This window comes from Callionymus lyra, chromosome 3, assembly GCF_982586985.1.
Source record: "Callionymus lyra chromosome 3, fCalLyr1.hap1.1, whole genome shotgun sequence".
In the NCBI taxonomy this organism is placed as follows: domain Eukaryota; kingdom Metazoa; phylum Chordata; class Actinopteri; order Syngnathiformes; family Callionymidae; genus Callionymus; species Callionymus lyra.
The window spans coordinates 40,273,140-40,299,155 of record NC_141820.1 but is presented as its reverse complement, the minus strand read 5'-3'; the positions used below and the strand labels follow the sequence as shown (position 1 = coordinate 40,299,155).

At 39.1% G+C, this 26,016-nt stretch overlaps 3 protein-coding genes across 5 annotated transcripts in view; 1 reads left to right on the top strand and 2 right to left on the bottom strand.

Annotated features, from left to right (window-relative positions):
• Nucleotides 1-446: 446 nt before the first annotated feature.
• Nucleotides 447-13,263, bottom strand: aldh1l2 (aldehyde dehydrogenase 1 family, member L2). Its single transcript, XM_087787987.1, has 23 exons — nucleotides 13,140-13,263; nucleotides 12,185-12,329; nucleotides 9,679-9,913; nucleotides 9,341-9,506; nucleotides 9,168-9,269; nucleotides 8,305-8,394; nucleotides 7,725-7,859; nucleotides 7,532-7,657; nucleotides 7,352-7,443; nucleotides 7,128-7,275; nucleotides 6,927-7,046; nucleotides 6,729-6,856; nucleotides 6,522-6,672; nucleotides 6,382-6,452; nucleotides 6,189-6,294; nucleotides 5,543-5,630; nucleotides 5,370-5,463; nucleotides 5,203-5,302; nucleotides 4,920-5,018; nucleotides 4,671-4,836; nucleotides 4,501-4,606; nucleotides 4,231-4,430; nucleotides 447-2,033 (listed from the first exon to the last, which is right to left on the bottom strand). The coding sequence occupies exons 1-23, from the start codon at nucleotides 13,185-13,187 to the stop codon at nucleotides 1,978-1,980; spliced, it is 2,772 nt and encodes a 923-aa protein (XP_087644113.1). The 5' UTR covers nucleotides 13,188-13,263; the 3' UTR covers nucleotides 447-1,977.
• Nucleotides 13,264-14,692: 1,429 nt separating this feature from the next.
• On the bottom strand, nucleotides 14,693-21,951 carry samm50l (sorting and assembly machinery component 50 homolog, like). 2 transcript variants are annotated; one of them, XM_087787989.1, is made up of 15 exons: nucleotides 21,826-21,951; nucleotides 21,148-21,193; nucleotides 20,914-21,015; nucleotides 20,580-20,667; nucleotides 20,411-20,517; nucleotides 20,114-20,244; nucleotides 19,946-20,033; nucleotides 19,410-19,538; nucleotides 19,270-19,341; nucleotides 19,110-19,196; nucleotides 18,480-18,547; nucleotides 16,240-16,307; nucleotides 16,034-16,180; nucleotides 15,628-15,769; nucleotides 14,693-14,799 (listed from the first exon to the last, which is right to left on the bottom strand). In XM_087787989.1, the coding sequence occupies exons 2-15, from the start codon at nucleotides 21,190-21,192 to the stop codon at nucleotides 14,754-14,756; spliced, it is 1,320 nt and encodes a 439-aa protein (XP_087644115.1). In that variant the 5' UTR covers nucleotide 21,193; nucleotides 21,826-21,951; the 3' UTR covers nucleotides 14,693-14,753. The 2 variants fall into 2 exon arrangements, with proteins under 2 accessions (XP_087644115.1, XP_087644116.1); XM_087787990.1 differs by having other exon boundaries at nucleotides 21,844-21,919.
• Nucleotides 21,952-23,630: 1,679 nt separating this feature from the next.
• Nucleotides 23,631-26,016, top strand: part of scube1 (signal peptide, CUB domain, EGF-like 1) — a 66,663-nt gene continuing 64,277 nt past the window's right edge. For both annotated transcript variants that reach the window (XM_087787986.1, XM_087787985.1), the window contains exon 1: nucleotides 23,631-23,868. In XM_087787986.1, the coding sequence (XP_087644112.1) occupies nucleotides 23,781-23,868 (88 nt within the window). In that variant the 5' untranslated portion in view covers nucleotides 23,631-23,780. The remainder of the gene's footprint in view (nucleotides 23,869-26,016) is intronic.

Below are 26,016 nucleotides of genomic sequence, written 5' to 3'. Positions count from 1 at the left end.
CATCAGTTGGATGAATGATAGGGGGCTAAGGATCTGAATATTTTATATTCCTCTCGCTGGTGGGGCCTTAGACTTCAGTTAACTCATCATTGAGTACACTTTCTTCCCCTCCACCATCTCACTCATGAACAGTTAATGCCATTTATACTCATTCATTGCACTCTTGTAGTTTTGCACTGTTTATCAGTATTATTATTTCTCTTGTATATTTTGTACATATCGTTTATCCCTATTCTAATTTGTGTTACCAATTCTGGAGTCGTCCACAACCACAACAAATTACAAGTATGTATATCAAAATGTACTGGTGAATAAAGCTGCTCTTGATGGGGAGAAAGAGTCCCGACAGTGTCGTGAGAAGAAAACACAGAAGTTTTCCTGATTTAACTTTCGCTAAGCTTCATTTGGGAGTTAAAAAGAAAATACATCTCATACACAGACGCAAATAAAATTCAGCATTTTGTTTGAATAAACTTTATTCAAGTCAAAACCCTTTAAGACAGTTTGAGGCAGATCTTCAGGAGCAGTACATTTTTAAACAGATAATAAAGAACATTTGCCTTGTTAGCCCTTTTAGCTGAGCAATACTTTTTTCCTAAAAGTAATGTCACACATGCTTCTTCAAATCATAAAATGGTGTGTGACATTTCCTTTAGAAAATATATAAAATCATACATTTATGTCCCGTTTGTGAGATCAAAAATAATATCTAAGAATTTTTTTAGGAATAACATATGTTCCTTTGAATTATTCACAGTTTTGTCTACTGGCAGGTAATTTATCAGTGTAGAATTTTGATTTTAAAATAATACAGATGTATATAAAAGGAGTGAGAGACACCTGTGAAAGTTAATGCTGGTGCATTAATGAATAGTCAGGGTTTCAGATTTATAATAAAACCTCCCCAAAAATATTCTTTTGTAATGCTTTGATGAATTACCTGCTTGAAGTAAGTACAAGCAAGTGTTTTCTAGAATTTCTCTAGACAGTAATTCACAACAGTCTTACTGAGCTATAGATATGAAAACTTGGGATAACAGGATTAAAAACTAGCAATGCTAAGCATTGTTACAGTATTCCCAACATTGCTCATATAGCATATTCTCAGCCGAGAGTCAAGAGAATAATAGAAAAAATAAGCTATTGAAACTAAACCTTTATATTTTCTTGCTTTTAGCTCAAACTGGCTTTTCAACAATAATGGTAACGAGTATTTTTGTAAAACTAACATGCTACCATAATGTAGCCAATGAAAGAGCTTTTCTTCCCTTTTCAAATTCAAGATTAGTTAACAAAGGCTGTGACAATCATACGAGAACATGTTTGCCAGGTTAGCCCTGTTAGACTGTGAGCTTTAGATTTAAAGATTTGCCATTTTATCAGAACAACCCGATTACCATCAAACTCTGTGTTCCTTGACATCCTTGCCAAAATGCATAAAAACACTGCCAACATAGCTGAAGTGATGCAAAACAAACAAAAAGGCTCACAAGCGTTCTTATTGGTGTTGAATCAAAGAATGACAGTGATTAGTATCAACTGTTGATAACTGATATAACTGCTAATACGTACACAAGTACTCCATTATATTAGTGCTAAACTAGCCGATGTAAAAACTACTTTAGTCCTTAAATCAATAAATTAAAAATGTATGTTTCAAGTGATTGGAGTTGCGTAGTTAGATGAGACGCTGCTGCCGCTTCTATTCCAGAAAGAAAAGTAGCAAAACTATATTGACATAACTTCCTGCTGTGTGTGAGGTGTTGGGACGAACAAGAGAAAAAAAAGAAGCAGCGATTATTTGGCCTCGATCCAGGCCATGAAAAAGCAGTCCGACTCTTTTAACAAAGAAAGCCCGAGCAGAGAAAAATGTAAACTCACAAACTCCCCTCTCTCTCGGATATCCACAGTTGAATGAAAAAGCATCTCATCAGACTGATTCTCCTTGCTAATCAAAGTCTTGAGAGTTTCAGTCCATTAGTACTCCACAGTCACAGATTTTGTCTTGAGGTATTCTGACAGCGCGTCCTCTCCTGTCGGATCAAAAAGACAAGCGTCAGTTGTTGCTGAATCTAAACCAGCAATCTAACTGTCATGCACCAAAGGCCAAACCTCTAACAGCATCCCATTACCAGTGAATACCCTCAAAAACAGGAGAAACAGGAAGCTAACAAACCCCTGGTCATCAGAAGAGTGACATCATAAGCAGCATCTCGTCTGACAGTGTGTGAATGAAACTCACAGGAACTAAGAGACGACCGGAGTCAGTAAATGAACAGAAAAGTAGCTGACTCGAAGTTGACTGGTCCATCGAAATTGAACTGCTTGCAAATTGCAAATTGTTTTTCCATTTTTTTTTTTTTTTTGCGTTTGAGACCTGATTCTAAGAAACGAAATTCAATGTAATATCTTATGACGAAATTCCACCAACATAGTAGTTCAGGGGTGCTCACACTTTTTCGGTTTGCGAGCTACATTTATAATGATCAAGTCCACAAGATCTACCTTCATCAAATTTGCTCAACATAAGTAATTACATACTTTACTCAGATTATTTGCACTGAATAAAGTGAGTGGACTGATAATCAGTCATGATGGAAGGATGTGTGGATTTAATCATCTTCATAGAAATGCTGACTTACATAAATAACTAGAGTTAGTCAGTAAGGAGGATATTTCCTCATAAGAAGATACTTTTCCTCTGAGAGTAACTTCCAAAGATGTCCATGAGACCTGGTCTTGGCTCAGTGTCAGCCTGTAGTGTTAAATCTCATCCTCCACTGAAGTTCAGGACTCGTATGTTCTAAGAATTGCATTGATTTCCTACTGAAAATGGTCATTCATTCGAACCCAAATGGTGCACCATTTAATTGTGTAAGAATCTGTGCCTGACAGGAATTTGAGTCTTTTTCCTTTGTTCATCAAAATCAACAAAGAATTCAGACGGGTTCATCCCTTTCCATGCCCCCATTTCAATATGTCCATCATGTTTGAATGAAACCCAAGACTTAAATTCCTCTTTTCTGTGATCATGAAAAAACAAAAACAAACAAATTCAAACTAACAGTTTATATTTGTTAATTTTAAACATGTCTGACATGAGTCACACTATGGTAAATGAGTTCAGATGTGCTCCAGTGTAAATGTTTATATTTTACACACACGGTTATTAACAAGAATACTGCATTATTTACAGAGGCGACGAGTGGATTATTCAAATTTTAAAACATCTTCAGATGAAGTTTAACGAGAAGAAAACTGTTCATCAGTAACTTCACATCATCATCGCTTTGTCTGATCGTCTCTGAGCGTCATTAGAATTTGTGGCTCACCTGTACCTGTTTAACGTGTTTGGGTTTGAACGCATTCTTATTATACTCGTGAGATAAAGGTAATTTACTAATAGTCATCATGTGATGTTGTATTTATACAAGTGTGTTATAAGGACGTATCCTCGATCACGTGATCACATGAGGAAAACTGGCATTTCATGCGCGTTCATTGGAACCTGCGTGACGTACCGTTTCTGTGACTCTCTAGAGAAGAACCTGAAGCGATCAAACGCGCATTATTTTGTTCAATATATTATTTAAAAAAAACAAGCTTATAATTGTATATCGTTTTTCTGAATTGCGTAAAATGACTGTCGCACGTTTTGCTCTTTTTATTCTCGATTCATATGAACTTTGCCGTGCTTTCACTGGAAGAGGCGGGAGCTCAGATTGGCTGCTGTGCATGTCAATCAAATTGTCAACCAATCGGCGCAATAATCATTTGATTGACATGCACAGCAGCCAATCTGAGCTCTCTTTACTTTTTTCTTTTATAATATTTTATTAAATCACGCGATCTACTCGCAATAGCTTCGCGATCGACCGGTCGTATTGCCCACCCCTGACGTAGTTAATCAATATTTGCTGTCTGGGAAGTTTTGAAGGTGAGGTATGCAATATGTGTCCACAGATGTTTTTATTGGATGTTTAAATAAAGTTTTAGGATGTAGGGCCAAACATACTCACTCTAACCACACACCTATGAACAGTTGTTTAGAATAATTCTGCATGTATTTGGATTTTGGAAGTAAACCAGGTACATATAAACATGGAATCGAATCGGCAACCTTCTTGCAGTGAGGTAATACACCAAAACATCACTGTGCAGCTCTTAATCAGTATTTATTTTTCTGTTTTGAAAATAAAGGGCTGACAGCAAGTCGCCCACTTTACTCACCGAGGTCTTTACCAAAGCCAGACTGTTTGAATCCTCCAAATGGTGATGCCACGTCGGTCTTGTTGTAGGTGTTGACGAATACTGTTCCTGCCTCCAGCCGCTCACTCACATACATGGCCTTGTTGATGTCAAGAGTGAAGACTCCGGATGCCAGACCGTACTCAGTATCGTTGGCTCTCCGTAACACACCTTCTACATCGCTGTGGTTGGACGATACTACTTAGACAACAGCTTCTAACAGGTGCACCATCTTCTGTCACCAAGACTCACCCTTCTTTGAATTTGGAAACGATCATGACGGGCCCGAACGACTCTTCCTTGGCGACGAACATATGGTCCTCCACGCCGGTGAAGACGGTGGGCTCCATGAAGAACCCTTAAGAAACTAAACTTGTAAACTGAAGGGCACAAGACGGAACTCTCACGGAGTGATCCGATACCTGGCCGGTCCACTTGTCGGCCTCCACACACCAGCGTGGCTCCCTCCTTCACGCCCACCTCACAGTACTCCAGCAACTTGTCCAGATGGGCCTTGTGGTTCTGAGGGCCGTGGTCTGTTGAGCGATCTAAGGGGTCGCCGATTTTCATCTTCTTGATCTCATTCACCTTTGAGAGGACCGAAAACAAAACCAGTGACTGGTCGGAGTTGCCTCAACCAATAAGAGCCATAAATGACATGAGGAACTCACCACCATACTGATGTACTGGTCATGAATAGATTCCTCCACAAACAGACGACCGGCAGCAATGCAGTTCTCTCCCTTGTTGAAGAAGACCGAGCTCATGCCCTGAGACACACATTCATACAACCATCAATCAACACTTTGTTGTCACCATTTTGTGGTTTTGGAAATTATACAATTGTATTGTTTTTGTAGAAAATAAAAACATGTATATTATATATTATCTATCAATATAGATTGCAAAATAGTAGCTGTGTTAAAATTAAAATAAAGCTCCCGCCAACCTCACCATGCGAACGGCCTTGTCCATATCGCAGTCGCTGAAGATGATGAGCGGCGACTTCCCGCCCAGCTCCAGGGAAACTTTCTTCAGGTTACTGAGAGCACAACTGCAGGAAACACACACACCACAGGTTTGTGCTGCATTACACACCAGTACTGCTTCCAACCATCTACCTCTTCATGATCTGCTTTCCGATGGGAGTCGAACCAGTGAATCCAAGTTTGCGGATGTCAGGGTGGTCGGACAGGCGCTGCCCCACCATACCACCTGGTGGTAAGAGAGTGGCATTGCATTGATGATAACTACAAACATTTGTACTGATAGAAGACGTGTTGAAGTTTCACACCTGAGCCAGGAAGGATATTGATGACTCCTTTAGGAATACCGGCTTTCACAGCCAGCTCAGCAAATTTCAAAGCAGTCAGTGGAGTGACCTGCAGAGATTTTGAACAAATAGATAATACAGAAGTGAAAACAAGGAATTCTTGAATGACAGCAACACTCTTAAGAGGGGAAAGAAATAGATACATAAAAGAAAGATATATAAAATTAATGCATTCGTTTTTATTTTATAAAAAATATAACTATTTCAATTAGACTAATAGAACAGGATATACACAGAGAACAATACAAATTAATATCTTATAAACTTAAACAGAAAAGAGTCTTCTTCAGCATTCAGTTGGTACTGTATTACAGGCATTTTTGATAGCAATAATGTTAATATATTTTACATTTTAATTTAAAATCAAATATAAAATGACAATCCAAAAATCTAATTTAACAATAAAAATAACTTAAATTAAATGTTTGTTGTGAAAAGTCAAAACAAAAAGATTGTGGATAATTGTGGACCAATCACTGCACTTCTTTTTGTATCTTGGCCAATAAGGAGGTGTTTCATTGCTGGCTGAAGAGGGTCTGCTTATACATTTTAGAGAGCTAGACTAAATTTGAGTAGTAGCCGACTGATTGGGAAAAGTATTTGATACCTGCGCAGGTTTTAGAACCAGAGTGTTACCGGCAGCCAAACAGGCGGCACTCTTCCACGCCAACATCATAAGTGGGTAGTTCCAGGGGATGATAATGGCACAAACACTGTCAGGAAAAAAGCCATTAGAGGGTATGGTACAATAATCAGTCATTATTATGAATCAAAAGGGAGCTAAAGGTTTTTCTAGTCACCCGAGTGGCTCTTTCTTTGTGAAGGTCAGATTGCGGTTCGGTCTAGCCTGGTTGATTGGGATCGTCTTGCCCTGTAGAAAACGTTCATCCATTGAACATTTCACCAATTTAAGAAAACATGTTTACTCTTACTACCATACCTGGATTTTATCACACCAGCCAGCAAAATATCGGAAAGTCTGGATGGACATTCCCACATGTGTCTTTAGAGCAAGAGTGTAAACAGCACCAGAGTCGATGGACTCGATGGTGGCGAGCTCCTCTTGGTGTTCTTCCATCAGGTCTGCAAGTCTTGAGAAAGCAGTCAGAATCTTTCTTAACAAAATCAATCAACCAGAAGAGCTCACTTGTAGAGCAGATTTCCTCGGTCTCTGGGGTTCATCCGGCCCCAGGGCCCATTTTCAAAAGCTTCCTTGGCTGCAGCGACGGCTCGGTCCACATCTCCAACAGAGGCATACGACACCTGACAGATCACCTGAAGAGACCTTGATGAATCAAAGACTCTGTTTTCGAAGATAGATTCTTTCTGCAGGTGGTCTTCTTACCGAGCCATCTGTGGGGTTGATGGTGCCATAGGTTTTTTCATTTTCTGCGTCTTCAAACTTGCCATTGATGAAACACTTATGTGGCATTTTGACGGTCATGTTGTTAATTTCTTTGGTTGCCTTGGAAGCAAAATACCAAAATATGGAAGTGTTAGATTGATTGATTGATTCCTGACCTTTAGAAGCATAACCTGAACTCACATAGTCCACCTCCAGCTCCTCCTCCTGGTCTTCTCCCCTCAGCTTGCGCACAAACATCTGAATGAAATCCTGGAAGGTGGTTGCCATGTAGACATCCTCCGTCTGCAGCTGGACACCGGCACACTTCTGCTTCACCTCCTCCACCAGTCTACACAAATCAAAAGTGAAAGGTCAACAGTAGAAACTGACATGTTGTCCTGGTGACTGAACACTTCTGTCTTCACCTGACAACATCCATGGAGGCAGCGCCTGACTTGAAGAAGTCAGTGGAGTCCTCGATAGCTGCCACGTTACTCAGGATCCCCTTCCAGATGCTCTGCGGTACAAATTTGACATATTGTTAGTAATGTGATGAAGACAAAGTTTAATTCATCATATGATATAACATTGAAATTCCAGCTAACCCGGATCTCGTCTGCCATCTTCCTCTCCTCATCACTCAGTTCAACATTGGAACTTTCTCCTGATGAGAAGTACTTGGAGGCGGGGATCATCTTTCCGTCTTCGAACTGCAGATTCTTCACCAGTAGCTGACAACACACGCACACACACATGATGAGCAACGTAGAAGATACTGGACTTTATAGTAAGACTCACCGCTTTGCCATCAGTTCCGTACAACACCAGTCCACTCTTGGTGACCAGAGCCGGCTCGGAGGCACCTTCTACTTCAAGTGGCTGACCGGCTGGTACCGAGCTGCCCAACATGGATGAGCCATACAGAGTGACTGGCTGAAAAAAATAAATCATATAAAATAAAAAAAAGAAAAACCATTAATTTGGTTGGATAATTAAATGTGTGACAAAAATCAATATTTATGAAGAAATTTAAATAAATAGTTTTAATCCGTCCACAAAAGATGCAAATTTAGCAAGTAAAAACTATTAAATCGAATTAAATTGTATGTATTCATTTCACTTTTATAAAGCATATTCTACTGATATCTTTACTACTGTACTATGTGTACAATAATATTTCATACATTTGTGTTTTTTTTATTCAAGACTATTTTTACCAAAGGGTCTAAGTTCCTTAACAACAACAGAATCTCTCTCATAATCAGTTCACCCCTTTGAGAATAAGTAACGTGACCGGTTCAGTGGATCAATGTCCGGTTGAACCCGGAAAGATCCAGTTCTTAACCAAATCCATTTATTTGCATTCTAGAAAACACACCTGACCGCTGAAGACAGCCCAGGCCCCAGGGACTTTGTCATGGCCACGGATCCAGTTGTGGATGGAGTGCGCCGGCTGGGCCAGGTCGATCTGCAGGTCACACAGACAGATAAGCATAGGCACAGACGTTTCTGGGAAAAAAGGCCGATTGGCTGGACAGCACATGGACAAGTCACACTGGCTCTAGGATTAGAACAGACCTGATATGAGGCTGGAAAGTCTGACACAAGGTCACAAATTAACAGAAGCCGTTAAAAAAACAGACGCTGTGAACCCAGAAGACCTGTCTGACAATCCTTAACCTGTAAAAAAAATACTATACAATTCACTTTACCTAGAAAACATTTTTCAGCGGAACTGTCCTCCTTACTTAAGGGGGCGATTTCAATGAAAAACATCTGCCCAGTCTCATCTAATGTATTAAAAAACACATCTATGGCTAACTATGTTTGTATGTTCTGGACTTGCCCATCCTTTAAGAAATATTGGTTTGACTTGTTGATACCCTGTATCTAGCTTTTGATTTTCCTCCGAACTGTCCCACCGCATTATTTGGTGTAGTCATGATACATGGACTCAGTCAATAAAAATATCACAGTAGAAGTTCCCACTCTGTTGGCCAAAAGACTTATTTTTCTCATAAGGAAATCCTAGAAGCCACTTACACATGCTGGATCAAGGACATCATTTACTTTCTCAATCTGTAAAATATGAGATTGACTCTTGCTGGTTACCCTTTATCAATATTACAACCCCATTATTTATCAATATGAACTTGGCCAGTGATTGAAGATGTTTATTGTATTTATTTTTTCTTACCCAAGTTGTATCTCATCTATTTTTTTCAGTTTCAAGTTACCAACCTTTGCATTGGCCTTCTTCTGGATGCCTTCATAACTTGCTCCATCCTCTGACTGGGGAACTCGTGGAGCTGCTCCGTCAGCAATGAGCTGGACTGACTCCACCTGCACCAGAACCACTTTTTAGCTCAGGATGAGATTAACTACGAATGATTTTCCCAAAGACAGAGTGGTACCATGCCCTTGATGCCCTCTGGGAAGAGGAAGCGATTGTAGAGTGAGTCCACCGTGTCGTTGGGCTCAACCACACACTCTTTCTGGAGGAGGATGGGTCCTGTGTCCAGACCATCATCAGCCCAAAACACTGTGAACCCGGCTTTCTTATCCCCGTTTATCAGAGTCCTGGTGAGACAAAAAAAATGGTATAAACCCTCTGACTTTTGGCCTGATCAGTGGATCACAACAGCAAATGAAAAAAATAAAAAACCTGGAAGAGTCTTGACGCTTAAGTGAATTCTGATCACAATATCAGACCTGCATACATTCATACCAAAAACATCCCGGGCTCTCTCACCAGCTGATAGCAGAGGCTCCTCTGTGCAGCGGAAGTATGGATGGGTGGTAGATGATGGAGCCGTGTTTGGGGTGGTCGATGATGTTCATGGGGATGAACTGGGAGCAGAAAGGCATGACGTTCAGCTCGGCGCCCACCGACTTGTAGGCCTCCACCACATCTGCGATGGGCTTTCCCTTAACCCGCCACCGGGGGAACTTGAACACCGGAGTTCCGTCTTTCTCTGCCACCACCGCTGTGAAACAAAACTGTAAGCCATCTGGGAACAACTATACTGATGGCAAGCTAGGTGATGTGGGCTGAGGAACCAGCCTGGAAAAAGAGCTAAGGATGTTTCTGGAAATAGTCAACCCTCTTTACTCCAGCCAGTTCCAAAGCAACCATTTGAAGTTGCTCGCAAATTTGTCTAAATTCACAATAGACCAGATCCTTCTACTCACAGACCCCTTCAAAGTTGACATTAACAACAATAGAACTAACTTGACAGCTCGTCACCCGCTCATGTCCAGGCTGGTATTGGCCAACTTGCCAGAGCTGCCTCTCCAGGATTACTGGGCCTCAGCCGCCACACAATGGAGACACATGCCCACATATACCACAAGATCAAGGCTCGTCTTTATCCTGGGTCACTGTCAAGGCAACGTGCATCCTACTAAAAACAGGTTTGTAAGACGTAAACAGATTTTGCAGTTGGTAGTAAAAGTTCCTCTGGCGGGAACCTAGTATCACTTGGACTTAAGACTCTAGCAGGGGTCATGTAAACATGGCTCCACTGACCTTCCCTCTACTGCCGACAACAGTGGGCTGATGCAACATGCCGGTTTATGGGGACATCATCATTACTTGACATGATTTATTACCACAGCGACTCAGAAGTCAACAAAGGAATATAAATTTAATCCAACTACACTGCTACCCTTTGTTCACAGCTACAGGCAAGTGATTTGTCTCTTCTCTCTACGCGTGTGTGGGTTTCTCTGGGCACTGAAGTTTACTCACACAGTCCAAAAAATACAGAGGTTAAATAGTTTTCTGAAGTGGTAAAAGCAAATTAATATCTTGACACATTTAGTGACTATCTTTGTTTCCATCACTCATTTCTTCTTTTAGCTCTGTTTTTTGTCTTTTTGATCTCAATCTCTAGAGACTCATTTTTAAAGGGTATTTTGGAACCCTTTGGCAGCAGATAAATGTTTTTAATGTAGATGACATGTACCTTCATATATATTCAGTAAACATTAAAGTAAGTAAGTAAGTAATATGTATAGAATATAGAATATAGAATATAGAAAGGCTTTATTCATCCCCAGAGGGGAAACACACTTTCACAACAGCGCGTTTCTAGCCCAGGGTCACAAAGCGCGTGAACAATCAAAAGCAATACACATTTAAAAACTCTGAAAAAGGCCAAGACATAAGACAAAGGAGTTCCAGAAGACTAGAAAAAACTGCAGATTATCGAGTCACTTTATCAGAATCAGAATCTTTTATTGCCATTGTTGTTATGTATTAAAAAGCCAGTCAAAGTTGAATGGATTTAAAAAGACAGTGCGTTTCCAAATAGGTTGTTTCATAATCATAGATTGTGATAGGATATTTCTAAGATCTGTTTCAAGTTCTACTATCAAGTGAGATTACAATCAAAAGAGGTAAAGCACAGTTGTGAAGTTACAAAGCACATTTTAGCAGAAGCAGTTTTCCTGGAAAGATGTCAACAGAATTCCTGAACCATTCATCTTCTGGCAGACATTGTGAGAGCTTTCGAGGCAACAGAAAAGGCAAACACGCATTCTTCCACGTGTCATATGCGAAACACTCCTTCTTTCACACAAATATTATGTAACCCTGTGGTTTGAGCTTGTTTGAATAGATTTTTTCCTCTAGAATCCCTCAGAATTAACTTTCTTTAAAACCTGCTACACTTTACTTAAACTCTGTGAACCCAAATGATAACACAACTGGTACAGATAATCTTTTAACTGATTTGAGTCAAGTTGATCTTCCCTAACTGAATAACAAACTGAGTTTTATTTATGTTTTAAATTTAAACAATCAAACCAATAACAATATATAATTATAAACTCACACTTTTTCTATGCAATGCAACAGATAAAATAGAGAAAATTATTAAGATGTGGAACATAGGCTGGCAGAATTATTCTTTGTTTGAGGAAGCTCCCGAGTCTGAGTGGAGTATGTTTGTTCTCCACATACTTGTTCTGGTTTCTCTTGAGCATTTCAAAATGCTGCAAATTGAATTGTTCAGTCTTGATCTTTTCTAATTTCACTTCATTAGCGTATCTTCATGACATTAAAAAAATGCCTTCAGTACCACACTTAGTTTGAATGTGTTAGTTCTTTAATGATAAAGTTGACCAATGTAAAATACATACTTGTATCATACACATCTTTATCCAAAAACTATTTTAAGGTTATCTTTTAACATTATTGTTAAACCAAATAAATAATTTAATTCTCCAATTAGGGAAAAAAAAGTGCAACTCACCAAGGGGGTCAGCTTTTCCATCTTTGTCCGGAACTGTGAACACGCCGACTACCTTGTGACCTTGCTTTCTCAGGTTGCTGTAGACTTCTTGTCCAAACAAGCTCTGGCCGATGATCGCAAGCTTAAGCTTGTTCTGGTAATAATGCTGTGAAACAGACAACAAAATAGAATCAGAAACAAAGCACAGTTTCAATAAAAGAACACAAAAGAAGATCAAAAACACAAAAGAGATTCAAGATTAAGATTAAATGAAATATAGTGACTTTATGAAAGGAAAAAAAACAAACCTTGATGAAGTTTCACCAAACACCTGCCCATGTTGACAATTAAAAAGAAAAAATAATATGCCACCATTCTGGCTCTGTCAAAGTTTCTACCCCTGAAGGGGGAGTCATCTACAGTAGCATACACACGTTCGTAAATAAATTCTTTATAAAATAAATACACAACATAACAACTTGAAAAAACAAAAGAATAATAGGATACAGATACAGATGGACTATGGTCGATTGGTTGGTTTAAGAGGTAACCAGTTGAGGTCTGAAATTAAAAAATAAAAAATATGTGAAAGTCCTCTTTCCTTACAATGGCGTTAACCATTTATTAATCAAAATTATTGACCTCCGCTTCTTTTCTGCCCGCGGCCCACTTGCAAGTTGAGTCCGCCCCTGCAGGCTTATTGGACCCCCGTTAGTTCTAAACGACTAAAGCAGACATGTGTGAGGCTGGAGGGTCTCAGGTTTCCGTTGGAGTGGACCTGTCAAAACCACGAGGCTGTCTCGCTGAAACGTGATTCACAGCACTTCAGATCCACCAGCTGGCTGATGCAACGGCAGCAGGTTCTGTCCACTGCTGCTCGCTGAGACCGCTCCATAAATGTGGGTTCAGGACCGTCCACCGTTCACTCATCAATAGTACCACATTCGACCAGAACCTTCCCCTCTCGGTTACTCACGGACGAGGTGGAGAACCTCCGGAAGACCTGGCCGGCTGTCCACAACATGGTGCTGCTGTCCGACGAGCTTGAGATGGAGAGACAGTGGAGCGGCTGACGACTGCGCGGATTTCCACCTGCTTCTCTGACACCAACAGTCCCTGAACTCACCACCGCCACCGCCACGATAGCAGCGGCTCAGCCAGCGTGCTGACGTCACCTTAAAGCGCCAGCCATCGTAGCCGGAGCGCAGCATGGTCTACGCCCACATAATTGCGTAATAACGGTATTCGTTTTAAAGTTGTTTGCAGGTCTATTTTAATAATCACATTAAAGCGACGGCCAACCTGGCAGTTATATCTACATGCCAATCTCATGTTATGTATTTAAATATTTAATTTTAATGAAGATTAGATAAGAAACTTACATTTTTAGATCCCATTGTGTAATTACAAAAGGCACCAGACACAATCTTTTTTACTTATTGATTTAATTGGGGTAATTTGTATTTCGATATATAAATGCATTTAATGTTTATGTATACTCTTGTCTTCCACTATTTTCCCTTTTAAAATACATCTTTCAATCATTTTCTTACACCCAACTCTCTGCCCGGTGTTATTATTATCAGGTCATGACCATTATTGTTCTGCTTTGGTTACGGTTCTATTTATTTAAATATATTTTTTAGATGAAAATGTCTTTGTTCACCGTTTGCTCGCACCTTCATCACGCTGGTGCAAGTTCTCACAAACATAAATTTCACCTTAGTTTTCTGCTTTCCCTCCAAAACTGCTCATATTTCCCTATTTGGGTAAAGCATGTTTTCAGAAAAAAATGAGATTTCTCTGAGAAAAGGGATTTCTGTTGCTGCACATAAATGTTGAGCTCTTAATTCTTCACTGTTATTAAATTAGCCTTCTTTCTGCTAGGAAAGGATGTTTTACACTCACTGTTGCTCTCGGTCTCAATAATAAAAGAAAGGACCCAAAACCGATTTTAAAGCCAGTGCAGATACTTGATGATTTTTCTATTTAGTCTCACAGCAGAGTATGACATGCTTTTCTTTGGTTGACAACTCATATAGTGATTAAAAACAGACAAAACATGTTTCCTTCATTTGTTTTAGTTGTATTTTAGGTTACAAGTGACTCATAATTGTGATTTATTCTCTTGTGTTATCACTATGAGGTCTCTGCTTATTTATTATTATTATTATTAATTATACATTCCTAAGATGTCCAAAACAACAGAAAATCCCATGTATTTACAGTATACATATATGTGCTGGCGAACAAAGCTGCTCTTGAATCTTAGAGGTTGTTTAGAGAAATAATCTCTAAAAATAGCTGTTTAGTTTCTATGAAATAGTCTATTTTTTTGTCTTGCCCTATAAAAAAAATATAATTTAATGTTTACAAATAGGGGGTGCACACATTTTTGAAGCTACTGCATTACTCTCATAATGCTGCTTTTACCTTTAGCTGTCAGGATTCTACCTATCCAAAGTTTACTCCAGTTGCTTGAGCTTAAAAGAAGGAGTTATAATTAAATGATAACAGACAAGGTTAGGGTTATTGACTAGGTGTGTTTTATTGGTTCTCCCTTTTCTCCACATCAGTGCTTCTGTACAAGTTACAGGAAGCGAATTCCTGCTCCGAACTGGATGCCGTCGCAAATCCTGTTAAAACATAGAAATGTAGAAATCTTTACAGAGAAGCTTACACAACACTACTTTAATTTTTAGTGACGGGAAAATTACAAATGAATGGCAAGGGTTCCAATATTATCATCTTTCTTCCAGAATTTTTCCTTATAAGTATTTTCATCAAATATTGAATGCTTTCCTTTTTTCCTTAATAAAATGTCAGAGAATCTCTATTTTCCCCATTTTCTTGCCTTCTTTTAAACCCAGAATAACAATAACTATATAATAGGCAGCTTCTACTTTGGCCTCTTTTTTTTAACTCCTAGATTTGATTTTTTGTCGGTCAAGTTATGTTTAGAGAGTCTTGTGAGTATCTAAAAGTTTTACCTGTCTGATTAAAAGGTTTTATTTATTACTTGGATTATTTAATCACATTTTTTTCACAATAAAAGACATTTGTTATTTCCCTACAATTAATTTATCTATACAATTTTATATCCTTTGGGCATTTGACATTAGTAGAAACCAACTTAATTAAACAACAAGTGGCAATAGTGTTGTGGAATTTACGAGCACAACACACAAAGAAGAGTAGCTTAAGGCACTTATTTCCTAACAGGAAAAAATACATTTATAGATTTCTGAAAAAAATATATTTTTTTAATAACAACACAACTTTTTTTTTTTATTCTATGCGGATGATTTATGTAACCATTTGTGTGTTTATGTAACTAATTAACACAGCTGTCAGATCAGGTTTAGGATCTGAGAGAGAACCAGTTCTGACCAATCTGCTCTGTTGTTTGTTGTAGGTCAACATCAAGTAACACATGTGGAGGGCTGCAGCTGTGGTGCTGGTACCTGTCACCGCTCTGAACCCCCATGGGTATGCAGTAGTTGAGCTCCAGTCTGGCGATGTTCCCCAGACGGAGCATGATGCCAGCGCCATATGACCAGCGGATGCACTCAGCGAGCTTCTGCAGATGAGCCTTCGGACCTTCACCTGAGTCAACACCCAAAAAATTAAAATTAAAAACTGGTTCATATGAGCCTGTTATGTTACATCCGAAAGCTTTATTTCATACATATTTTGAATAGGATTTCTGGTTTATTAAATCATGTAAAATATTTTAAATCATATTTTGTATTTATTTATTTTCGAAGAATATCTGTACCAGTTTTTGCAATTATCTCAATGTTTGTCACCTATACTGGGTGACAAACATTGAGATAATTCCAGAGTTCTCAAATGTTTAGAACCACTTACCGTAGTTTAGGTTACAGAGGTTCCCACCATTGAGAAAGAAGTGAGTTCTGAACAGATCTCTGAAGCTACCCTTGCCTGGTTTAAAAGGTAGGGGGGTGTATAGGTGCACACCGCCGGCCCAGCACGCTTCTCCACCCAAATAGTCACCTGACATACAAGAGACAGTTAGACTCAGTCATTCAGCACTCACTCATGAGACTCAATACCTTCACTTTGAGGGCCAATACCGTACATCCCAAAACCTCTTATGCTAGTGGGACCACCGAGATAAAACCTGAAGGACAAGTGAATTAGCATGTAGCTTAAGCACAGAGTGAGAGAGAGAGAACACGATCTAATGGTAAAGAACATAGATCAGAGAAAAAAATGACAAAGGATACAATTTCTCTGCTCACTGATGACAGTGTTCAGAGGATTACTGTCATCATCCATGATGGACAGTAGTTTGTTGAGTGATCTCCTCTCAGCAACTGTCACCAGTGAGTCCAGGTTCATGCCAACCACAGAGCCAGCCCTTCTGATCAACCTGTTGACACTCCTCTTGGACACATTCCCACCCCAACACACCACAGCATAAATAAAACAGGACACTGGCCACCACAGACTGGTAAAACATGCAGAAGAGTTTCCTGTTTCTTCTGCACCTTTGAAAGTCCAAGACCAGCTCCTTGGTCTTTGAGGTGTTCAGCTGCAAGTGGTTCCTCTCACTCCAGTCCACAAAGTCACATATCGGACTCCTGTACTCGTCTTCAGTGTTGTCCCTGATGCCTCCAACAAAAGCAGTGTCGTCAGCATACTTCTGGACTAGACTCAGCTCGGAGTTGTAGCAGAAGTCTGTGTATCTGGTGAAGAGGAGAGGGGCCAGTACTGTCCCCTGAGGTGCTCCTGTACTGCACACCACAGTGTCAGATGTGATGTCCTTCAGTGGTCGATCAGTGAGATAGTCCGAGATCCAAGAGACCAGGCCATGGACTACATGCATGTCAGTTTGTCCTGCAGCAGAGTGGGCTGGATGGTGTTAAAGGCACTAGAAAAGTCCAGGAACAGGATCCTCACTGAGCTGCTTCCTTTATCCAGGTGGGAGTAGGTCCAATGCAGGAGGTGAAGGATGGCATCTTCTACACCAACCGCAGGCCGGTAGGCAAACTGCAGGGGGTCTTGTGCGTGCTGGACTAGTGGTCTGAGATGTTTGAGGACCAGCTGCTCCAGTGTCTTCATCAGCTGCAAAGTCAGTGCCAGCGGTCTGTAATCGTTCAGCTCGCTCGGCCGGATCTTTTTCGTGAGTGTAACGATACAGGAAGTCTTCCACAGGCTTGTTACTTTCCCCCTGCTGTAGACTGAGGTTGAAGACATGCTGGAGTGGATCAGCTAGTTCAGCCGTACAGGTGTTTAGCAGTCGAGCACACACCTTGTCAGGACCAGCAGCCATCCCTGGACGAATCTTTGAAAGCACATCGCGTACCTGGAGTGAGGTGATGCTGGGAAGGGGTTGTGCGGAGTTGAGGGGGGCACAGAAAGCTAGGGTAGGTTCTGAAGCAGGCTGTAGTGAGGGTGAGGTGACCTGCTCAAACCGGTTGAAAAAGTACTTGAGTTTGCCTCCTCCACCCTGTCCACTGCAGTCGTGAGAGGACTGTGGTCTTGAGTCGAATGATGGTTTTAACACCATCCCAGAAATCTCTTATTTGTTCCCCATTCAGCTTCTCCTCTAATCTCCTGCTGTAGGTGTCCTTTGCCTCCCTCAAGCATCGCTTCACCTCCTGCTGTGCTGACCTCATGGCGTCCCTTCTAAATCCTGCCAACACAAGACTTTCTTTGCAGTAACGTGTCCGGATCTACACCAGCGTTTATTCACGTACATGATGAGACCTCCTCCTCAACGCTTCCCAGAAGCGCGTGTGTCTCTGTCGGCTCTTATGGTGGTGAAGCCTGGCAGTTCCACCTCAGCGTCCGGAGTCAATTGAGTGAGCCACGTCTATGTGAAGGTCAACAAGCTGCTCTCGGGTTGTTGAGGGCAGACAGCTCGTCGATCTTGTTTGTCAATGTATTGACGTTCCCCATCGTGATCGTGGGGATACATGGTCTATAATGTCTCCATTAGCTTAGCCTTTATTCTCTTGCCGGCTCTACATCCACGATAGCTGCGCAGAAGTTCCATCGGGATATCATGACGATCTCCAGCCCCTGCCATTGACTTCAGTGACAGCAGATCCTCTCTTGAGTAAACAAGACTATTCTCTCCATGTTCAAAAGTATCCATCGAAAAATTATAATAAAAATTATGAATAAAAAACAGAAAGTTATTGATCGTTATTAATTGTTGCTACGGAGCTACTGGAGAGATTACCGTTCTGGTCGGTGCCTTGTGACGTAACATGCCAATTAGGGAATAAGGGGAGTGCTATTTTAAAGGCATTTGTTCATCATGATAGCTTAAGGCGAATCAAACCTGTCAGCGATGCAAGACGGCTTTCCAATCGGATACAGCATCCCGCCCCACAGGGTCACAGACAGAACCTTGAAATAAAACAGGAAAACAAATGTATTTTTAACACCACTGCTAATGAAAAAAATTAAAGTTTTTCTGAACTCCACTTCAGCCAAAATTATTTCAAACTCTGCTTAAATAATGTTTGTTCGGACTTAGGATTTATAAAATACAGACGTGTTTACCATCAGATCTGAGTGATCATTGATCTTCATAAATTAGGAGTAGATTTCTTGTAGTGGAGACTTTCATTTGCAAATTAGTGGAGGGATTTACTCGCGCTTCATGAATGAGACCCATTGTGTTTATATTTTGAAGGTTGAGCATCAATCTCACCTCTGCTTGCACTACCTGTGCATTAACTTTGTTTTTTGTTTATATTCTTTTTATTAGTTGATTATTTAAGTTTGTTTATTATTTATTTCATTTTGTTGGTTATTTATTTTTTATTTATTCATTGAATGGCTTAACTAATTAATTAATTTTAACTTATTAAAATTATATTCTGTATGTCTTAATACATGCATATTTGACAATAAAAGAACTTGGCTTGACTTTACTTGAGAAAATGACGCGAGTATTGTCTCTTACCGTGTCCCAGAAGAGCCGCCTGTTCAGTTGCAGCTCAAAATCTTCTTTTAGGAAACTTGTGTCACCTCCCGTGTAGCCAGCTAGTTCCTTCATGATAAGAAACACAAAGTCATTCACCTGTAAAGGCTTTGCAGAGAATACGTTATAACTGGCCTCTCACCTGGTTGAGCTTCAGTAGACCTCCTTCACTGGGAAAGATGGCAGAGTTTCTGGAATCGAGCGACACACTGTGCTGCAGATAAACATGAGAATCAATAATAAACCAATCACTTCATATGTGATGAGAAATGCAGGACGTACCATGAGGGATGACTTGAGTGAATGTCCACTCTCCTCTCGCACAGCAAAGGATGCGCTGCGAGCCAGACAGCCCAGCTCCCGCCACACACCCTCCCACTTTAGTGTGTGGCTGGTCCTCCCCAGAGGAAACTGTCAAAGAGAAAATTAAGGTTGCCTCAAGACTTTTCTTTATTCTTCACGGCCCTCACAACAGTCACGTATCTATTGTGGTCGCTGAGGAAATGCAAACAATCTTAAAAAACCTTTGAACCTTTGGGTGATTTTAAACTGTGAGAGGAAAATGGTTTCAGTATCTACGGTAACTATATTAGTGAAACTGATTTCTATTTATTCAATGATTTCCATTTCAGGGAAAACATTGTAACATTCACCTCAATCAATAGTACTTGCATACTACATAATGTCATCTTAGCTTTGTATTCCTCATTTTAATCTTATAATTTGTTATGCCTCACTAATGACACAATACATCTCCACATGCAATCATTAGATTAAATGTTAAAAGATACAATATCATCTAACTAACACAGACTTACGTTTAGATCTGCAGACATGCCTTTGTCTGTCTCTTTTAAAGAGCTCCAGGGAAACTGTCCGATAACTTTATATACATTTAGTGAAAGGCTGAAACACAGGACATATCATTCAATCCTTCATAAAATACATGCAATTGATCAAGTACAACCGGTGATGAATAAGCATACTTGGTTTCAAAGTTTCCTGGTTGAGGCTTGAAAAAGGAGAGTCCATATGAGGTCTCTTTGGTACCGTAGGAAAACTGGAAGGTGAGTTTTTCAGCACGGCCAAATGTATTTGGCAGCGTCACACCTAGGACCTGAAATGAATATGGTCAGATGTCAGTTGATACTCTAACCAATTTTAGATCCATTTTAGATAATAAGGCAAAAGTGAAAATGGACTACAAAAGGAGCTGATCAGCAAAATAGTCTATGTATTTCTAATCCTGTGAAGATATTATAGGAAATATTTTTCAATGTTACCATGCTTCCTTCGTTGTTCCCGACCATAGTGTTGTAGTTTCCTTTCAGTCGACTTATCTCCGCCACCTCAAAAGTCACGTCCAGGCCATTGGGCAGGGCATCAGAACCTTAAAGTGACAGAAGGTCACTGATCATTTTCAAGGGGCTAAAAGATGGGAGAGTGATTTACCTTCTGACGTATCGATGGTAACGTTTACGTCATTAAAAATCCCCAGGCGGAGAAGCCGCTGCCGGGCCGTTTGACACTTCTCTGTCATCTGCACCAAAAATCACAAGAGTAGTTATTTATATGTAAAAATCTTACTGATTTATTTTGTTTTCAAAATAACTTATTTTATTTAGTAAAAATGTTATTGACAAATATTCTTTCAAAGTATATAAATGATCTTTTGGGGTGATTGGTGAACTGGGAATGAGATTTGTTAATTGTTCCAAAAACAAGATTTAGGAGCAATGATTCATTCAACAAAAACAACAAAATTTTATTTGATGTTTAAACCTACATCCAAGAAGTCTCTGGCGTGGAACACATCAAAGACCTCATGGGTCAACAGATCATATTTGGTTCTCTGCAGCCCCTGGATGTTGACATGTTGGATGACTACCTGTAATTAATAATAACAGTTAGTCAATCCACTGGTTTGATGTAAAGTTTCCATATCAGTGACTTTAATACATTCCTAAAAGGAATGTAATTGATTTGCTAACATACATTAAGAGTCAGTAAAGGAACTCACTTCTTGCTTTTCCATGTTTCGTTGTTTATACTTTTGCGAGTCCATGCTAGTTGAGGTACAAGAAACAAAGGTTAAGAATCATTACAATGATGAAATTGTAAACCAAAAATGCACGACAATATTAAAAGTAAATGAAAGGTGGGTCTTGTCTCAATTCACGTTGTATACGCTATAAAGGGGACAAGGGTGGGGCCTCAAAAAGTGGGAGCCGCATTTCCAATGATCAATGATTGAAACAGGTAGAAATGACCAGATTCATCAAAAACTTAACCAGCAAGATAACGTCAAAAATAGTTGTCAGGGAAAAATGATCAAGTACAGTACGGTTATTACAATCACTTTAATGAAGAAGTTGAGGAAAATAGCAGGAACCTCTGTATTAAACTGACAATTTTAAATCAAGGTTTGACATCGATTGGGTGACACTGTCCCGCTATGTTTAATCGTTAGACAAAATGCTGATAGATATACATTTCTACGTCGGATACATCAATCATCAATCTTAGAGCTACAATCAAATAACCACATAACACAGTAAATTTGAATATAGGAGAATTTTTGTTTCAAAATATTCACGGATGCAACCGATAACATGCTATACCAGGGAGGTCATGCTAGGATCTCAACGAAATAGACTATTTTAAAAGGAAACGGTTGTGCCTTCATAAGCGAGCTCACCAGATTAAATGTTTGCACCTAAAATCGTCTTGAAACGTTATCAAATATTCAGGAAACAATATGATTTCAGCTGCTATTCCTGCTCATAGCAAACCCCCTTCATGGGACTCGCCATGACAGTCTACGTCACGACGTTGCGTTTCGGGAGTTACTGCAGCGTAGTACATTTTTACATTGGCATAGATTTTTTTTTAGTTAAATTAATCAAAACTATTTAAAATTACTTCTAATTGACGAAATCCACATATTAAAATAAAAGGTATAAAAAAATAAATTTAAAGCTAGCCGATGTTATTCGGTGTAAATATTTTATTCCACCTGTCCCTAAAAGCACCACAAGGGGCGTCACCAAATCTGTGTAGCATGATGAATGAAAAAGTAATTGAATAAAAAAACACTTTTAGAAATTATTTTAACTACAACGGAGGTTTTCCTATCATATCAAATACTAATGGTAATAAAATAAATTGTAACTAATTTTGTAATTTTGCCTCTAATTTGGGTCCGTCTGACTTTTAGTCATTGGATTGTAGTTGCCGCATTCATTTAGCGAGCTAGTTTTGGTTATGTTGTGCTTTATTAGTCGTATCAGAATTAAAAAAATACATTTTGAAGAAATGTAATTGAATATTAATGATACAATTGGGAATGTAGTAAGTAATAAGTGCAGATATTTAAAAACCATACAACTTCGACTGTTTTCAAGAAAAACAAAACATTTTATTTTTTTTGTACGTATGTCTTAACTTATGATAGTATCTATTTTCATCTTATAAACTTAGAGACTACTTGTTTGTCTGTGATTTGCATATTGTTGTATTTAAATAATAAAGTCAGACATTTAATCGTTTATATGATGGTTATATTTTCTGTAAATGTACAATAAAAGGATTGTCTATAATCAACAAATATTATTTACAACAGTATAAATGGACCCCTTTTACAAAGATTTGTAGAAATGTCCATTAGATGGTGCTGAAAGTCTTATTTTTAGGATTTCGTGTTTTCAGTTTTTACGTCATGTTTGATTCCAGGAGCAACTCAAGTTCAACGACAGTAAATAATTGGGAAATGTAAATCATTTGTGGGCAAGTCCTTCAAATATAAGTGCATGAATACAATGCCTGATATATTGGGATGAATGAACTAATAATCTTTGCACAAACCAACATATAATGTAAGTGTTTTTCTTGAGTCTTGTATTTGCTAAAATAAAATAACCTTGGTACCTGCTAAGAATCTGGAAGAAGTAAAAAAGTAAACTCAGGAAAAAAATGTCTCATCTCTTTGATTGACAGTATAAAACTCTACTATTACCAAAATGTCCCCAATATGTATCTGTATTTTGCTCTGTTATTTTTACTACTTTCTACTTTACTAGTTTCCATTGTGCAATTTTCAGTTTTTGCAGGTTAATTGACGACTTTAAGTACTAGAATTGAGGATGTCTATATGTGTCTTGTAATGTGTTGCCCTGTACTAGACCCCTACCTCACTCCCCAAGTAGCTAAAAAAGTAAATCTGAATTCATTATTTTTGCTGTATTCTGAAGGTTTGTTCAGAAATCAGAATCACACATTGCTCATGACATTTCATATTGTTGATTCAATTCAGATTTATATATATTTTTTATCGGTTATTGTCTTTTTCTCCATCATATAACCCCTTCTTTCTCTAACTCTTTCACACAATCTCTCTCTCTCTCTCTCTCTCTCTCTCTCTCTCGCGCTCTCTCTCTCTCTCTCTCCTCCACTGGTGAAAACAAGCCAATCAGAGGTCTCCCTGTGACTCCCCTCTCTCCTGCCTCCCCCCCTCTGTCTCCCTGACTTTGCCAGTCCACCAGAATCGGTCCTCCTCCTCTCCTATCACACACACTCGGTCACTCAGTCACACACACACTCACAGAGTTCAAACCCCCTGAAAAGCCCTGCTGAATCCTCACACCGTCTGTCAGCATGGGGGGCGCTTGTTTTTCCCGGGACCTTTGTTTGTTTATGCTCCTCATAAATACTTTGAGGGTGATGGGGAATGTCGGACTCACAGGTAAGAGCTCCCCTTTCCATCTTGCTGTTTTATGTCCGGCAGCAAATTTACTTTTTTGTGGCTGTGTTGCCAAAGAAACCTCACCAACTTAAATTAAAGTCTTTGAAATATTGCACACTTGTATACGAGGTTACGTTTACTTTTCCATTCTTTATTTATGTATAAATTAATTACATGAATTGTTTTACTTACCACATCGAGTTGGTACGTATTATATGAGTATTATTTCCGTAAGGGAAGTTCCACATGCAACCTGCAAAGGTCAAGGCACATTGTCATGTACACGTTTTTATGTTTTATTGTAAGATGCTAGAGAACATATGATGTTGCATTGAGAAGTGAAGTGGAGAGCATCCTGTCTTTAGCTGGTGGAGGAGGGAGGTGTGAACGTGTGTGTGGATTTAAGTTGGGGGTTGTGGTGGCAGGAGGGCCGTCAGAGTCCCAGGAGGAGCAGCGGCCAGGGGCCCAATATTGACCAGTGCCGAAGCAGCAGTGGTACATTGTTCCCAAGCTGTAGCCATGGAGTTTGAGGGGGTGGAGAGAACTCACAGGAACATCCAAGCTGAAATTGTCATTGATTAAAAAAGGGCATTTTGAATTTCAATGCTTTATTTCGGCAATTTGGCTCCAGATTAAGTCGTAATGTTATAAAAACTACTACTGATTGAGCTCGGCAAATCTCTTTAACAGAAATTTGGTTCATGTTTCTAGTTTTATCATAATCGTGAAATCCAGATCCCTTAAATTCCTACTTTTAATAACAATATTATACATTTTTTGCAGTGTGAGTGGATTGAGGATATAATTTATCAAAGTCTTTCCATATATATATATATATATATAAAATCACTTTCTTGTGTTATCCTTTCACCAGATCCATTTTGGAAAAAAATCAATGTAGAAATAATCTGTATTGCATTCTTCAATTAATTTGTTTTAATGGAAAGATTACAGTCTTGAGAAGATCTACAAGGTCTTTGTGTATTTTTGGTCTAAACTAATGGAACGAACAACTTTTTAACAACTGGCAAGTAAGTTGAAAGATGACCACTGTCGATGTTTCACTGTGAACCCAAAATAAAGTTTAATAAATGTCTTCCTCTGCTAACCAGTGTGCCTTATTGTGTCAGATCTTCTGTCTAAACCCAGAATCACGGAAACTTTGACTCCTGTTCTATAACACTTTCAATCCAGCTGCTTTTTTGATGTCACAGCTACAGGAATACTAGACTCTAGTATTCACCTCAAACATTATTTGACACTAACATTGATGACAAAAGTATGATCATTTGACATGTATTCTCCTTCTATATAGTGCTGAATAAGCACAAATCAAGTGTGATTCCAGCTGTGACCTCACACAGCTTAAGTGACCCTGAGTGGGACTCTCTGAAGGATGGGCCAGACTGCATGCCAGCATTGTGAAGTGAGCGGGAAAACAGTAAAGCACTTTAGTACCTACGTGTTGGTCAGACTGAAGAGGCTCAAAGTCTAACTTCAATTTCAATTCATTCGAGTTGTAGTTTTAATCAACCAACACGCTTTTGGCATAATGTAAGTACTTTTGCTTCGTGTCCAAAAGACAGATGAGAGAGTTTAGTGCTTTCTCGTCATTGACATTTTAGAAGGACTAAATGTTTGTTTTTTCCCCCCTTTAATAAACATGTGAGGCAACCTTCCAGTAAAGAAGCTAGTTGTACTAAGTGAAAATTCTATTAACCGCATTTTACATCCACAAATACTTTAACTGTACGATGAAACGCTTATTTAATTGATAAATCAACCTAATTTTGATTATAGATAATCTATAGATCTATAGTGCAAAGTTATAATATAAGGATTTTTCAAACATCTTTATATATTTCTATGAAAGACTATGGTGTATTTGAGATGCCTTAGTGATCCACTAATAGATTATTGTCTATCTATTGGCAGAGTCTGTTTTTGACTTCATGCTGACTTCCACTTCTAGTTTTAGTTTTTAATGTCTTAAAAATCTTATCTCACCATACATTAAACACAAATTAGATTATCTATATTGGATTGGGATAAGAGAAAAATCTTATTCTGTCAAGTCATAATGAATAATAAAAAGGGTACATCCAAAAATCCAACAATTTTTTTTTTTAATCAAAATTACATCGAAAT